The 15,683-nt window shown below is 32.2% G+C and overlaps 1 protein-coding gene across 6 annotated transcripts in view; it reads left to right on the top strand.

Moving 5' to 3' along the window:
• POLK (DNA polymerase kappa) overlaps positions 1-15,683 on the top strand; it is a 71,058-nt gene that overhangs the window by 50,618 nt on the left and 4,757 nt on the right. For 3 of the 6 annotated variants that reach the window (XM_076008118.1, XM_012783827.2, XM_076008121.1), the window contains 8 exons: positions 1,420-1,659; positions 2,891-3,015; positions 4,054-4,220; positions 6,322-6,354; positions 9,131-9,227; positions 11,505-11,676; positions 13,957-14,916; positions 15,512-15,554. In XM_076008118.1, the coding sequence (XP_075864233.1) occupies positions 1,420-1,659; positions 2,891-3,015; positions 4,054-4,220; positions 6,322-6,354; positions 9,131-9,227; positions 11,505-11,676; positions 13,957-14,916; positions 15,512-15,554 (1,837 nt within the window). The remainder of the gene's footprint in view (positions 1-1,419; positions 1,660-2,890; positions 3,016-4,053; positions 4,221-6,321; positions 6,355-9,130; positions 9,228-11,504; positions 11,677-13,956; positions 14,917-15,511; positions 15,555-15,683) is intronic. The other 3 variants (XM_076008122.1, XM_076008119.1, XM_076008120.1) reach the window with 3 other exon arrangements.

Here is a 15,683-nt window from a genome sequence, read left to right on the forward strand (position 1 = left end):
GAAATTAGTCATTTGTTTGCCATATTATTTACGTTATCTTTAGAAAATTTTCCTAAACATCCAAGTTCACTTTTCAAGTAAAATGCATTCATATATGTCTTGAAACTAGAAATTTAAATTTTTGCTTCTGTATTTACCTTATTTTAGAAAACATTTATATGTAATAAAGTTATGTAATGGGATCAGAAAGCTCTGTTGTTAATCTTAGTTATAAATTTAAACTGTATTTCTCCTACATTAATCCAAGAAGACAATCTTTAATGGATTTGTTTATTAGGACATTTTTAGTATCAGTATAGATTTAAGTGTATTTTATAGTTCATTTATGAAAAAATAAAATGAGCAACAACCAGGTTGATTTATTTACTTCACTTTTTAATAACAATCGTTCACAGCCTATTGATAATAATAAAGGTTCTTTTCCTTCAAGTTGGGCCCTGGTTAATCCAATCAGACCTTAAGAATTTGTATTCTTAAAGAAGCAGAACTTTCATCGGTAATTTCTATTTATTGTAAATGTGCCCTTAGTAAAAATAATACTTTATAAACAAGGAAGTCAAAATCAAAATCAGCATTTGAAAGAAGAAAATTCAGATGATTTTAACACCTGAAGTTTCTTCCATGAATGCAGAAGAATTAAGGTTTTTGTCCCCTAAAAATGAAACTTATTTTTCAGGTATAATTATTCTATATTTTTAATGCCTTTTTCCTCAGATAATGTTCCTACTGCAGGAAAATTCTAATTTAAGAAGCTTCTTTTACTTCCTAGAGAAAAACAAAAGAAAAAATATTCCTTTTTTTTAAGGGAAAAAAGTATGACTTGAAACCTTATTCTGGGTTTCAATTAATTTAGGTACAAAAATTAGTGAGTTTTACATAAGATATTTCCTTTTAAAATGTATACTGAAGAAATAGATATCCTTTTTAAGAAAAACTTATGATCAGCCAGGCATGTTGGCTCACGCCTAGCACTCTGGGAGGCTGAGGTGGGAGGATAGCTTGACCTCAGGAGTTGGAAACCAGCCTGAGCAAGAGCAAGGCCCCATCTCTACTAAAAATAGAAAAATTAGTGGGGTGCAGTGGCATGTGCCAGTAGTCCCGCCTACTCAGAAAGCTAAGGCAGGAGGATCACTTGAGTCCAGGAGTTTGAGATTGCAGTAAGCAATGATGATGCCACTGCACTCTAGCTGTTGTGACAGAGCAAGATTCTGTCTCAAAAAACAAAAACAAAAAACTTGTATTAAGTGTTCTCTAAACAGTTACAAAATATAAATGATAAATGATAGCATTTCTGATCTGGGTTCCTAGAAACAAAATTAAACTAGATTTGTTTTGTCTTCAAAAATAAGGAAAGGAAACCTGCTTATGAAGTATGTACTTCTTAAAATGAAAATGAGTTACTGTTTCTTTGTAATTTAGATAAACCAGGAGAGGAAGTTAATCAACTAAATGAGCATGAGCGATCCATCTCTCCACTACTTTTTGAAGAGAGTCCTCCTGATTTGCAGCTCTCAGGAAATCCTTTCCAAGTGAACTTTGAAGAACAAAACAATCCTCAAATACTCCAAAACTCGGTTGTTTTTGGAACTTCAGCTGAGGAAGTGGTAAAGGAAATTCGTTTTAGAATTGAGCAAAAAACAACACTGACAGCCAGTGCAGGTATATAAAAGGATATCAATGGCCACTATGGTTATAATATTCAGACTAGATAATACAAGTATAATATTATTAGTAGTTTCTCATTATAAATTATATAGTAATATTCTACTTATCCATTCTTTGATTCTGCTTCTAACAACTTTACCTATTTAGAATAGTTGTGAACTTACAGGTAAATTGGAATTAAACAGACAAGCCTATGAGCCAGAAGAAAAAAACTATCATATATCTTATATAGCTATATAGCTTATATAGCTTTTTTAAGCTCAAAATATATTTTTATTGGTTTTGCATACAGTATTTGATTATTAGTTTTTCCTTGGGAAACTTCAGTCCTGTTCAAGATTATATTGCAGGAGAAAACCCAGATGGCCACAAGGTAGGAGACAAAAGAAACACCAATTAGCAATGTATCAGTCTAAAACCATCTGATAAAAGGAAAAACGTGTTTATGTATGTTGATAACCCATGAGAGCATCATTGTGTCTTAGCTTAATAGCTGATGTTCCTCCTGAGAACCTTGAATTATCTTGTAAAAGCCATATTATTCATATGATTAGGTTAATCTTTCTATATCAAAGCATAATAATGAATAATAAATTTTAGGAAGATGCATATAAAAATTGAAATGAACTATTTAATGAATATATTTGAATATACCTATTTCAAATTTTCTTAATCATTAAGACTCCTACAGATTGTAAAACACCTTTCTGAAAAATGGTGATTTGCTTTATGAGTAACATAAAAAGGATGAACAAATCTAATTATCATTATTTTAAATACATTATAACCCAGAATCTTTGATTTTTTTCTTTATGTGGATAATCTATGCAAAAGACCCTTTCAAAGAGTAAAAATACATCCTAGATTATATTCTGGATCTTTGCTGAAAAGTAGACATAGAACCACTATAGAAAACAATCCTGTATTCCTACTAAAGGTAGTAAGTAAGCCTATAATAATACTTATTATTACTCAGCTCATAAACTACTCTTAGATTTTAAAATATTGTAGAGAATTAAATATTACACATTGTTACTTCCACTATATCTAATACAATTCCTTTTCCTAAAACTATAGCAAGCCCTGGGGTTATAAATGGTATTCAAATATTATTTTTAAAGTAGCATTACATATCATTTTAGATTTTTTGTACTTAACATTTTTTTTCTGTTTTGTCATCATACATATCAATTTCTTTGAATCATCAGAGTGTTTTTCTTTTAAGGCATTGCCCCTAATACAATGTTAGCAAAAATATGCAGTGATAAGCATAAGCCAAATGGACAATACCAAATTCTCCCCAACAGACAAGCTGTGATGGACTTCATCAAGGATTTACCCATTAGAAAGGTGAGATTTTTATATAAAATTTATCATCTGTATGTGTATTCTGAATTCTGAAAAGATACTATGTAGGCTGATAGTAATTGTTGTTTGCTGAAAAGTTTTAAAACAATAGGTAACAAGCAAGAACTATACTGGGAGATTGAATTTGGACTTGAAGAACTCTTTCTGTGAAGCCCCTACAAGTGAAGTTTAGGAGCTTATTTGCTAGAAATTTTTAAGAAAGTAATAGATGAGAGACTTTTAAGTGAACTCCTGCCAAGGAGAAGGGAAATAAAAAAGAATATTTGTGAGAGTCCTTCAACTGTTTATCTCCATTCTAAAGTCCACATTGCTACCAGATTAATAGGCATGATACTTCAGAGAGATCTAGAATTTTAATTGTTTTTGACAAAAAATAAGCCAAAATACTTTACTTTTTTTAAATGGTAAAACTATCCCTTAGGGGTTCCAGAAAAGGGTATCTTTAATAATTCTTCCTTATTATAACTTTTAGATTTCTCTGCATATGTACACTTTTCTTTTTTTTTTTTTTAGACAGAGTCTCACTTTGTTGCTGGGGCTAGAGTGCCGTGGCGTCAGCCTAGCTCACAGCAACCTCAAACTCCTGGGCTCAAGCAATCCTACTGCCTCAGCCTCCCGAGTAGCTGGGACTACAGGCATGCGCCACCATGCCTGGCTAATTTTTTCTATATATATTAGTTGGCCAATTAATTTCTTTCTATTTATAGGAGAGATGGGGTCTCACTCTTGCTCAGGCTGGTTTCGAACTCCTAACCTCGAGCAATCCGCCCACCTCGGCCTCCCAGAGTGCTAGAATTACAGGCCTGAGCCACCGTGCCTGGCCTCTTAATGCCTTTTAAAATTCCGTGAAACTCTAGGAAATGTGGTCAAAAATACTTAAAGCAGTTTTCTTACATGACTTGGGAAGAAATTCACATTATTCATACCTTTTATTGATTATAAAAGGTACAATAAGATTTTAATCTCAATTCTTACCTTAATTTAAAAATCTATTAATGATAAATATTGATTTTTTTCTAGGTTTCTGGAATAGGAAAAGTTACAGAGAAAATGTTAAAGGCTCTTGGAATTATTACGTGTACGGATCTCTACCAACAGAGGGCATTACTTTCTCTCCTTTTCTCTGAAACATCTTGGCATTATTTCCTTGATATCTCCCTGGGACTGGGTTCAACACACCTAGCAAGGTATCTATATGTATAGTCATTCCGCTTTTCTTTATCATTTGCCGAAATACCAGTTTTAACTGTTGAAATGAGGCTATATGGATAACATGTTTTAAACTTCTTGTAGGCTAGTTTAATTCAGAATATAATGTTTGAATTAAAGTTAACAATTGGATGTGGGAGAAAATGAGAGGGAATCAAAAATCCTTCCTAGGTTGTTGGCTTCAGCTGTTGGGTAGAAGGACAGAAGGAATGATGGCTACTTTCTTTTCTGTCCCTGCTTTGTTGGCTTCAGCTGTTGGGTAGAAGGACAGAAGGAATGATGGCTACTTTCTTTTCTGTCCCTGCTTTGTGCTTTGTTCAGAATATTAAGAGAAATGCTGGTGGTCAGGTTGTTGAGGAAAGAAAGATGGCTCATGTTCCATAATTCACCCTTTAAGCAAGGAGATTTAATGATTCCTTGAAAGCCTTAAAGAACTAACTACATTTGTTTTCTTTTCCAGATTTATAAGTGACTCATTCATTCACTATTAAGTACTTTACTTTGTGTGAGGCACTGTTCTAGGCACTGGGGATAATAACATTGAATAGGACAAAGTCCTGCTTTTATGGAGTTTACAGACCAGTATAAGAGATAAAAAGTAAACAAATAAAAGAAGAAAGTAAACCACAGTGAGAGTGTACAAGATGACTTGGGGACATTCAGAGGCAGGGACCTGAAAGAGCCATCCATGCAAAGGGTAGAAAAAGAGAGAACAGCTAGAGGAGACGCCCTGAGTTTTATTCTCTTCCACTCTTTCATCCAGGTCTTAGAAAGAGGAACCCTAGAGATAGAAGGGTTAACTGTTAAGGGTTAGTAAAAAGAAGGGAATTTAAAAAGAATGGGAACCATGGAAGTCAACAAAGGGCAATATTTTTACAATTTTGTTATCATCTTGTCAGCCCTGCCCTCTAATGACTTCTTTATATTCTTGTACTTAACTTAAAAGCCAACAATAAAATCACTGGGGATGCATATGAAATTGATTAACCAATTAAGCCTGCTAAATCTTACAGAGATTGCAAGGCTTGTACTGCTTTTCTCATTTCTTCCTGCTCTTCATTCCTTTGAGTCCATAGTTAGATCTTAAGTGGACATAATGAAAGATAAAGATATCACAGCACTATAAATAATCTAGTATTTGAAGATAACAGGAAATAATAAAACTTTAATCCAAAAAGTATCCTCTTTTTATTTCCATAGTGCTTAAAACAACATAATTCTGATATAAAAAAAATAGTTCTGATATAAAATAAGATATTAACCTGTGGTATTTAGAGGTAGGTAAAGCTTTTAGGTGAAATTTACAGGTAATTTATAATATAATAATACAAAAGAGCAGGCTGCCTTCCCCATATATATTCTCTGTTCCCCTACTCTACTTTGTTCTTTAATCTGAGTACTTCTCCCCTTCTACCATATTCCATATTTACTTCTATATTTATTTATCTGTCTTTCTTCACTGGGATATAAGTTTCTTAAGGGCAGACACTTGGTTTGTTTTGTTCACTACTGTATCCCCAAGTTCTAGAAACAGTGCTTGAGTCATAATAAGTTCACTAAATATTTGGAAAATGAATAATGTATGTATCTTTTCATCTTTTTGGTTTCAGCTACTCCTATTAGAGCAGATAAAATCCAGCCAAACTAGTTGGTTCAGATTTCCAATCTTCATTCTATTGCTATGTACCAAATTCTGACTGAGGTTCTATAAAGTGGTATAAATGAATAAAGAATAAAGTATAAGAGAGAAAAGTTAATGTACTAGGCCACAAACTAAATAACTGATATTAAATTTTTAATCCTATAACTATAAACTATCATACTACTAACTCCTATTGGTTTTGATAAGTTGTGGGTTTTGATATTCAGGCTTCTAATAGAAGGAATTTATATTATCTATCTATGTTCTTTGATGATAGTTTTATTTTTAGATAAAAAAACCTGTTTTTCATGATGTACAAATTTTAAAAAGATGAGATTTCTAAGGAGTAATTGACATGTTAAATCCTCTAAGTTAACTAAAAGGAACTCAGTCTTCTTTGAGAAAGACAAATAAAGACTTTTTTTTTTCATTTCAAGGGATGGAGAGAGGAAAAGTATGAGCGTTGAGAGGTAATGTTTTGTTACTTAATAGTTAATTATTCATAATTCATGTTATTTTAAAATATTTTTAAATTAACTTTTAGTAAAATATCACTGAAATAAAAGTATTTGCAAATCACTGTACCAATTTTCAGCTGTTCACACACCTGAAGTAAATACCCCAGTGCAATGCTTTAGCATTTTCAGTTGCTATACTCACAGTGGGGACCAGTATAAGAGATAAAAAGTAAACAAATAAATAAACTGCAGCTATTAACTGCAGCTATTTTTTTTTATGTTGGTTTTAATCCTTTTCAGTGAAAACCAAGCATTTTAGGGTTTCAAATCTTAATTTTTAGCTTGTTTATAAGAACAATTATATTGAGTATATTACTTGGGAAATTTAAGAAGTGACAGTGGGAATTCTTTCTGAAACTCTTCAAATATTGGTGAATGGAATAGAGGCATCAAATAGTAAAATATTACTAATGAAAGAGAGCCTAGAGATGATCTAGTTTAGTAGTTTACAGTTTTGTTTGAAAGTCAAATAAAATCTTAGTGGAACCTTATTGTTTGAAAAGTTCCTCAGCTATCTCCTCAAAGCAGCAAAGTTCCATTGAGACACTTAAGAAACACTGACCTAGTACAAGGTTGTATTCATATTTCAAATATATTATTTGAAGTCAGAAAGGTGAATGACTTCTACTAGACAACACAGTAAATGGCTTTGATAAAAATTGCTGTTTTAGGCTTTGACTTAAAAGCAATCAAAAGGAGAGAGAAAAAAGAAGCATCCAAAAATGAGATAGTATTGTCCTATTTAATGAATGTTTATTCCATTTTGTCTTTTGTTATTGAGACTATTACTTGATAATGTGGGCATATATCCTCTCCTTTCTGTAAACAGAGCGCTCTCCTTTGCTTTTTAAAAATTGCATTAGAACATGGAATTTGGTATGGGGTTGAGGGGAGGGAGATTGCAATTCCTATCACATGGAAAGAACTACCTTTTCCAATATATATGTAAAGAATTCTTATAATCAATAAGAAAGGGCTAGTAAACCAATAGAAAATATGAACAAAGACCTAATCATTTAACAGAAAAGAAAATACAAATGGTTCTCAAAACAAGTGAAAATATTCCCGTTCTCATTTATAATTTAAAAAATACAAATTGAAAGTTCTCTCAGATACCTTGGCTCATTAATCAGGTTGGCAAAGATTCTAAATTACTCTATTGGCAATACTGTGGAATCGAAAAAGGTATAAATTCTGGAGGCGGTATATTAGTTTCTTATTCCTGTTATAACAAATTATTGCAAATTTAGTGGCTTAAAACAACACAAATTTATTCTCTTATCATTCGGAAGGTCAGAAGTCCTAAAATTAAGGTATTGGTAGGGCTGTAGAGGCTCTAGGAGAAAAATCCATTTTTTTTTTTTTTTTTACCAAAAACTTCTAGAGGCTCCCTGCATTCCTTGACTGGTGGCCTCAGCATCTTCTCTTTCTCTGACTCTGACTCTCCTGCCTCTTTCTTAGGAAAGGACCCTAGGGATTACAATGGGCACACCTGGATACTTCATCATAATTTTATCATATCTGCAAAGTCATTTTTGCCATGCGAGTTACTAGGTTCACAGATTCCAAGGACGTGGATATCTTTGGGGACCAATATTTGGCCTATTACAGGGGCAAGAAATTTGGCACTATTAAAAGCACAGATACACATGTACTCTGATCCCATAATTCCTTTTCTAGGAATTCGTTCCACAAATGTAATCACATGTTGTTTCACAGGTATACAAGGTTATTCGTTGCATATTTTTATGATAGCAAAAGATTGAAATAACTTTAATATCCATGAATAGAGAACTGGTTAAATGACCTTACATTTTTAAGTTAGAATATTATGGGGCTATATAAAAATGAGGAAATTACTTCCTCCTAGGGAACTCTCACCAAGATATTGAAAAAATCAAGATGCTTAACAATGTACCTAATATTCTACTGTTTATATAAAAAATGAAAGGAAAATGTTTGCTTATATTTATATGAAATATCTCTGGAGGAATTCATAAGAATAAGAAGCTGTTGCCACTAGGAAAGAGAAATGAGTAGCTAGGGACAATGTTAGAAAGGGGACTCTTTACTGAGCAGTTACTTGCTGAGGGTTTTGTACTCATCACTCTGGTCTCTTCTTAGTGTATTCTTTTATGTTAATATCACCTATAAATTTCTTTCAACACTTGTAGATTAATTCAAAATATCTTTAATCTTACTAGCCCTCCATTTTCGGTTGCCTATTAGACAACTCTGCCTAGGTACCATGAACCAAACCCTTAATTTATTTAAAGGTATTTCCCATCCAGAAAATCTATGTGCAATAATTGGAATAATGTTATCATCTGTACTTTCTTAAGACAATCTTCTGTAACAGGCTTTCTCTCTCTACACACACACATACGCACACACAGACATATATATATACACACACTAATATATTTTAAGTTCTGGGGGCATTAACAATTATCTATTGGTGACTTTAATTATTTTTTTTAATATTGTAGAGACAGCAAGAGCATAAAATTGCTCCTTTGTTAATCAGCTTACCTATCTAAATGCTTTTCTGTTATTTATGTAAATCTTAGATGTTTTTACTTGATTATATCGTAATTCATCTGAAAACTTTATTTTGTACTTCAGAAAATATAACTTAATGCTAGGCCGTAAAAACATACTATATCATTCCCAAATTATCCTGAAGTATATTTTACTTTGTGTATCAAAATCATTCTTGGTTTTCTAGGACATTCAGTGAGATAAGTAAAGCAGAAGAACAGTACAGCTTGTGCCAAGAACTTTGCAGTGAACTTGCTCAAGATCTACAGAAAGAAGGACTCAAGGTACTTTACTTTGATATGGTGTTCTTAGTTTTTAAGTTTTTTAATAATAAAATGCTACCTTAAAGCAAGAGTTAGAGTACTTTTTAAATTTTTAATTATTATAGGTACATAATAGTTGTATATATTTATAGTATACATGTGATGTTTTGATACCAGCATACAATGTGAATTAATCAAATCAGGATAATTGGGGTGGGTATCCATCACCTCAGGCATTTATCTTTCCTTTCTTTTAGGAACATTCCAATTCCACTCTTTTAGTTATTTTAAAGTATACTATAAAGTATACTATAAATTATACCTATGAATAGCTACTGCACTCCCACCTGGGCAACATAGTGAGACTCCATCTCTTAAAAAAAAACAAACAAAAAACATAGCTATACTGGCATTAGAGAATAAGGCAAAGGGAAGGATTTCCAATCATCCCTTGATGTTTTTCTTTTTTTTTTCTTTTTCCTTCTTTATTCCTTTCCTGAGGAGGGCAAGTATTTTTCTTATGTTAGACATTGACTTTTTAGAATAGGCATTTCATTTCAAGGCTTGAATTCAGGTTGCTTAACACATTGAGAAGAAAAGCCTGTAAGACTTTGACCTTTCTATTTTATAATCTTTATTCATAACAGTTCATATTTAGCATTTTCCCAGTACTTTGAAACCAGAGGTAGAGTTATTACGAAGTGTAATAAAAAAAATATTTAAAAATTACTACATGGGTACAAATATACAGTTTAATAGAAAAAATAAGACTTAGTGTTCAATAGATCAGTAAGGTGACTACAGTTTACAATAATCTGTTGTACATTTCAGAATAGCTATAAGAGAAATTTAAGATGATAGATATCCTAGGTATACTGATCTGATCTTTACAAATTATATGAATGTATTATCACATATACCCATCTGTTATACATCAATTTAAAAAATTGTTTTAAAAAATTACTAACTACAAAAAAATGGGATATCTGATGAGTATTTTTCTCATAATTCTTCTATATCATAACTTGAGTATAAAGAAAGTTCTTTTTTTAAAAATATTTTAAATAAACTTAATTTTAGAATCATTTTAGACTTCCAAAAAAGTTGCAAAAATAATAGAGTTTCAGTATACCCATTATCCAGTTTCCTCCATTATTAACATCTTATATTACCACAGTACATTTTTCCAAAGTAAGAAACTGAATAGCACATTGCTATTCACTAAACTTCAGACTTTATTTGGGTTTTACTTATTTTTCCATGTTATGTTCTGTTTCATAATATAAGGGACTACATTGCATTTATTTGTCATGCCTCCTCAGTTTCCTGTGGTCTGTGACAGTTTCTTAGTCTTCCCTTTTTTTCCATGACCTGACAGTCTTAAGTGGTACTGTCCAGAGGTCACATAGAATGTCCCACAATCTGGGTTTTTTTTTATGGTTTTCTCATGATTAGATCAGGGTTAGGGTTGTAAAGACTACCATAAAGGTGAAGTACCTTTCTCCTTGTATCCTGTCAGGGGGCACATGATAGTCATATAACATCATGGATGATGTTAACCTTCATCACTTGAGTAAGGTAGTATTTGCTAGGCTTCTCCACTGAAAGTCACTATTTTTTCCTTTGTAATTGAGTCAGTAAGTCTAACTCTCCTTCAAGTGAGGGAAGGTAGGAATTAAGTTCCACCTCCAGGAAATACTAAAATATGCATAGCATAAAATTTGTCATTTTAACCATTTTTAAGTATACAGTTCAATGGTATTAAATATTAATACATTCACATTATTCTTCCACCATCACCACCATCTATCTCTAGAACTTTTTCATCATCCCCAACTAAAACTTTGTACCCATAAAACACTAGTTGTAAAGGGAGTTATTACATGTAAATTGTTTAGCATAGTGTCTAGCATGTAGTAGGCACACAATAAATATGAGCTATCCATAGGACCTTTTCACCTTTAGATTTTTTTTTTCCTTACTTTTTAGGTCCTGAATTAACCTCTAAAAAGAGATTCAATAAAAAGAAAAATGATCAGTTAACTTTGCCTTTATATGAAGGTCTTTTATAAAAATTCAGTTGGGAAGGGGAGTAATAATTATTGCTAAAATAGGATTTTAGCTTACTTGTAGATTATAATTACTTATAACAGTTTTATCACCATGTTTTATAAATAATTGATATGCTTCCATATTCTTATATGTACATAAGAGACCTTTCTGAATGTTTCTAACTATAAATAACTTTTTTCTAGAAATTAGAAAGCCATAAATAATAATGTATTCTATATGTTATAGGGTAGAACTGTTACCATTAAGCTAAAGAATGTGAATTTTGAAGTAAAAACCCGTGCATCTACAGTTTCATCTGTTGTTTCTACTGCACAAGAAATATTTGCTATTGCTAAGGAGTTACTAAAAACAGAAATTGACGCTGATTTTCCACATCCCTTGAGATTAAGACTTATGGGTATGACTTTTCTTCTTTTTCCTTAAATTTGCTAAATTTTCCCAAATAATCAACTTTGGAAATACAGATAGTCCCTTACTTAATGATGATTCAACTCACAACTTTTTGACTTTGCCATGGTGCAAAAACAATATGCATTCAGTATACTGTTAACTTACAATCAGATTGTGCTCCAATAAACCCATCATAAATTGGAAATATTACAAATTAACAAACAATATTTTCAATTTACGATGGATTTATCAGGGCACAACCCCTTTGTAAGTCAAGGACCACCTGTATTCTCACCTTCATTTTATTTCTTAAACCTGTTTAGGAAGTTCTTACTGTGCTGCTGCAATTTATCTTAATTCTTAGAACCTGACATATGTGAAGACATGGTCATTAGTTTAATTCCAGGAAGAACCAATTAAAATTGTTCTTTTCTTTATTAATGGAATTATTGAGCCTAGGTACATTTCAAAATTCAAAACTTTTCATATTTTAGGAAGCAAATTGAGTGCAAGTAAAGTATCTTTTGTATTATTCCTTTGGGGATCTGGGACAAACAAACACATTAATATTACTGTAGCAAAATAAAAAAAATTCATAAACTGTAAAGACTAAATAGCCTTGCATTAATTCACTCATCAGCTATGACCTGTTGCATAAAATTTTTGGAACTTTCTGGATTTCAGAATTACAGATAAGGAATTGTGATGCTATGAAACCACATTTCCACTTACTACATAGTAAAAAACGAACAAGCCATGTTTCCGAAATAAACTGAGTCAGAGTATGTGTATGGATCAGCACTCCAAATGCCCACTTTACTAGTGATAGTGGTTCATTAGTCATATTTTCATATATGAAAGGTACAGCACACACTGAAATTGATTGAATGAAGTGTTAATTATAAGAGCCAAAGAGCAGATGTCTATAGAAGCATCATTCATAATTACCAAAATTTGGAAGCAACCAAGATGTCCTTCAGTAAGTGAATGGATAAACTGTGGCACATCTAGACAGTGCAATAATATTCAACACATAACAGAAATGAGCTATTAAGCCATGAAAAGACATAAAGGAAACTTAAATGCAATATTGTTAAGTGAAAGAAACCAATCTGAAAAGGCTCTATACTATATGATTCCAACTATATGTCATTCTGGAAAACACAAATTAGGGAGACAATAAAAAGATCAGTGGTTGTCAGGGTAAAGGGGACAGAGGGATGAATAGGCAAATCACAGAGGAATTTTAGGGCAATTAAACTATTCTGTATGATTATGTAATGGTAGATACATGTCATTATAAATTTGTGTCTAAGCCCATAGAACATACCATACCAAGAGTTAACCCTAAGGTAAACTATGGGGTTCGGGTGATAATGTGTCAATATAGGTTCATCATTGTAACAAATGTACCAATCTGGTGCAGGATGTTGATGGGAGGTGGCGGGAGGCTGTACATGTGTCCAGGCAAGGGATATATGGGAATTCTGTCCCTTCTGCTCAATTTTTCTGAGAACCTAAAACTCCTCTAAAAAAATAAAGTCTGTAAAAAAAAAAAAAAAAAAAAAAAGAGCTAAAGAATCTGTATAGTGGATTCCAATTAGTTATTACTTAGTATTTAATGTTATTATGTATCAGATATTAATTGAAAGTCCTATATAATCAACTCTGATGGATAGTTCATATTTAATGATATCCTTTTTCCTTTTCTAAAGGAAAGTAAATTTACACTCATAATACCAGCTATAAAAAAGCATCTTTTAGGCCAGGTGTGGTGGCTCACGCCTGTAATCCTAGCACTTTGGGAGGCCGAGGCGAGCGGATTGCTCAAGGTCAGGAGTTCCAAACCAGCCTGAGCGAGACCCCGTCTCTACCAAAAATAGAAATAAATTAATTGACCAACTAAAAATATATATATACAAAAAATTAGCCGGGCATGGTGGCGCATGCCTGTAGTCCCAGCTACTCGGGAGGCTGAGGCAGTAGGATCGCTGAGCCCTGGAGATTGAAGTTGCTGTGAGCCAGGCTGACACCACAGCACTCACTCTAGCCTGGGCAACAAAGTGAGACTCTGTCTCACAAAAAAAAAAAAAAAAAAAAAGCATCTTTTAATTTAGAAAATATATCCAGCCTTGTTTATTGTTTATTTAGTTTATAATAGTTTATTTAGTTACTCTCTAACTAGCCTTTTGTGTATATCACAACAGTACTATGCAGAATGTTTTTATGCATTGTGAGTGAATTGGCTTTGTTGGATTTAAAATTAATTGTGGTTGGTTTAATTTAGGTGTTCGGATATCTAGTTTTCCCAATGAAGAAGACAAGAAACACCAACAAAAGAGTATTATTGGCTTCTTACAGGCTGGAAACCAATCCCTGTCAGCCACTGACTGTATACAAGAGAAAACTGAGAAAGATCAGTTTGTAAAACCTCTAGAAATGTCTCAAAAGAAGAGTTTCTTTGATAACAAACGATCAGAAAAGAAGTGGAGCCACAAAGACACATTTAAATGTGAAACTGTGAATAAACAAAGTTTACAGACATCACAGCCATTCCAAGTTTTAAAGACAAAGACGAGTGAGAATTTAGAAACATCAGAGAATTCAGATAAACGTCAGATATTTACCTGTCCTGTTTGCTTTAGGGAGCAAGGACACATTAGTCTGGAAGCCTTTAATAAACATGTAGATGCATGTCTTGATGGACCTTCAATCAGTGAAAACTCTAAAATGTCCTCATATTCACATGCTTCCTCTACTGAAGTTAACAAGGAAGAAAATGTACATTATTCTTTTTCACTATGTGAGAAGCAAAATTATGAAGCCCATCCGAAAAACATAGAAATCACTTCAGTAGACTATGGAGATTTGGTGGGTACTATAGATAGTTCATCTAAAACAGAAAGTGTAGATACTTTAAGTTATAAGCACAGCAAGGAGGAATATTCTAGTCTCCCAAGCAAATCTTTTAATATTGAAAACTGTCATCAGAATTCTTATACTGTTTCATTGGAAAATGAAGATGTTGAGTTATTAAATAGGCAAGAATCCCACCAGCCTTATTTATATGAAGTAATAACAGGCCAAACTCTAGTTTGTCCTGTTTGTAACCTAGAACAAAAGACTTCAGATCTTACCCTGTTCAATGTACATGTGGATGTTTGCTTAAATAAAGGTATTATCCAAGAACTGAGAAAGGATAAAGTTAATCCAGTTAATCAACAAAAAGAAAGCTCCAGAAGTACTGGTGAGTTTGTAGTCATTTTAAAGAACTTGATTTTCTAGGAATATATTTTATTAAAATTAGTAAGATTATTGTTAAACCTGAAATACATACTAATACAAGGGTAGTTTGTATATACAGCTATTTAGGAAAAGTTGGTTACCTTTCCATAGGTTAGACTAACTCAAGCCAATAGATGGTGAATTTGGGGGAAACTTTGGTTTGGGCTTGATTTAGCACAGAATGAGCTCAAAAGGTTTAAGGAGTTGAATGATCTAATTAAAAAAGAAATTCCTTCAGAGAACATTTGCTAATGTTAAAAGGCCCAGTGGTTAATTAACAGTAATTACATAGCCAGAAAGCCTCTTTAACTTGTTTTTCATTAGTGCTGACTCTACCCAAATTTCAAAAATAAAATTAAGTGTAATGCTAATAAAGCTAGTAAATTACAAAGAACTTATACTATAAAGTTAGTTTTTAGTATGTATAGATATGAACTATATAGTATCAAGAAAGTTGTTATTATCTTTAATCACTCAGTTTTAACCTTTTAATTTTTTATATAGCTTTTCAATTATTTCATGTTATTCATATTTCCTAACTTTTCTTGTCTCTTAAGGTAACTCAAGCCGAATACAGACGACGGTAACAAGAACAAAAAGGTATGGCTAATTTGAGCTTTAATAAAGTTGGTTACAAAACTATCATATTCTGAAGTCTAATTTTTAGGAGATGTTAAATTTTGCTCTTATAAATCATTAAGTAACCAATATAAAAATCAATTATTTTAT

This window comes from Microcebus murinus, chromosome 11, assembly GCF_040939455.1.
Source record: "Microcebus murinus isolate Inina chromosome 11, M.murinus_Inina_mat1.0, whole genome shotgun sequence".
In the NCBI taxonomy this organism is placed as follows: domain Eukaryota; kingdom Metazoa; phylum Chordata; class Mammalia; order Primates; family Cheirogaleidae; genus Microcebus; species Microcebus murinus.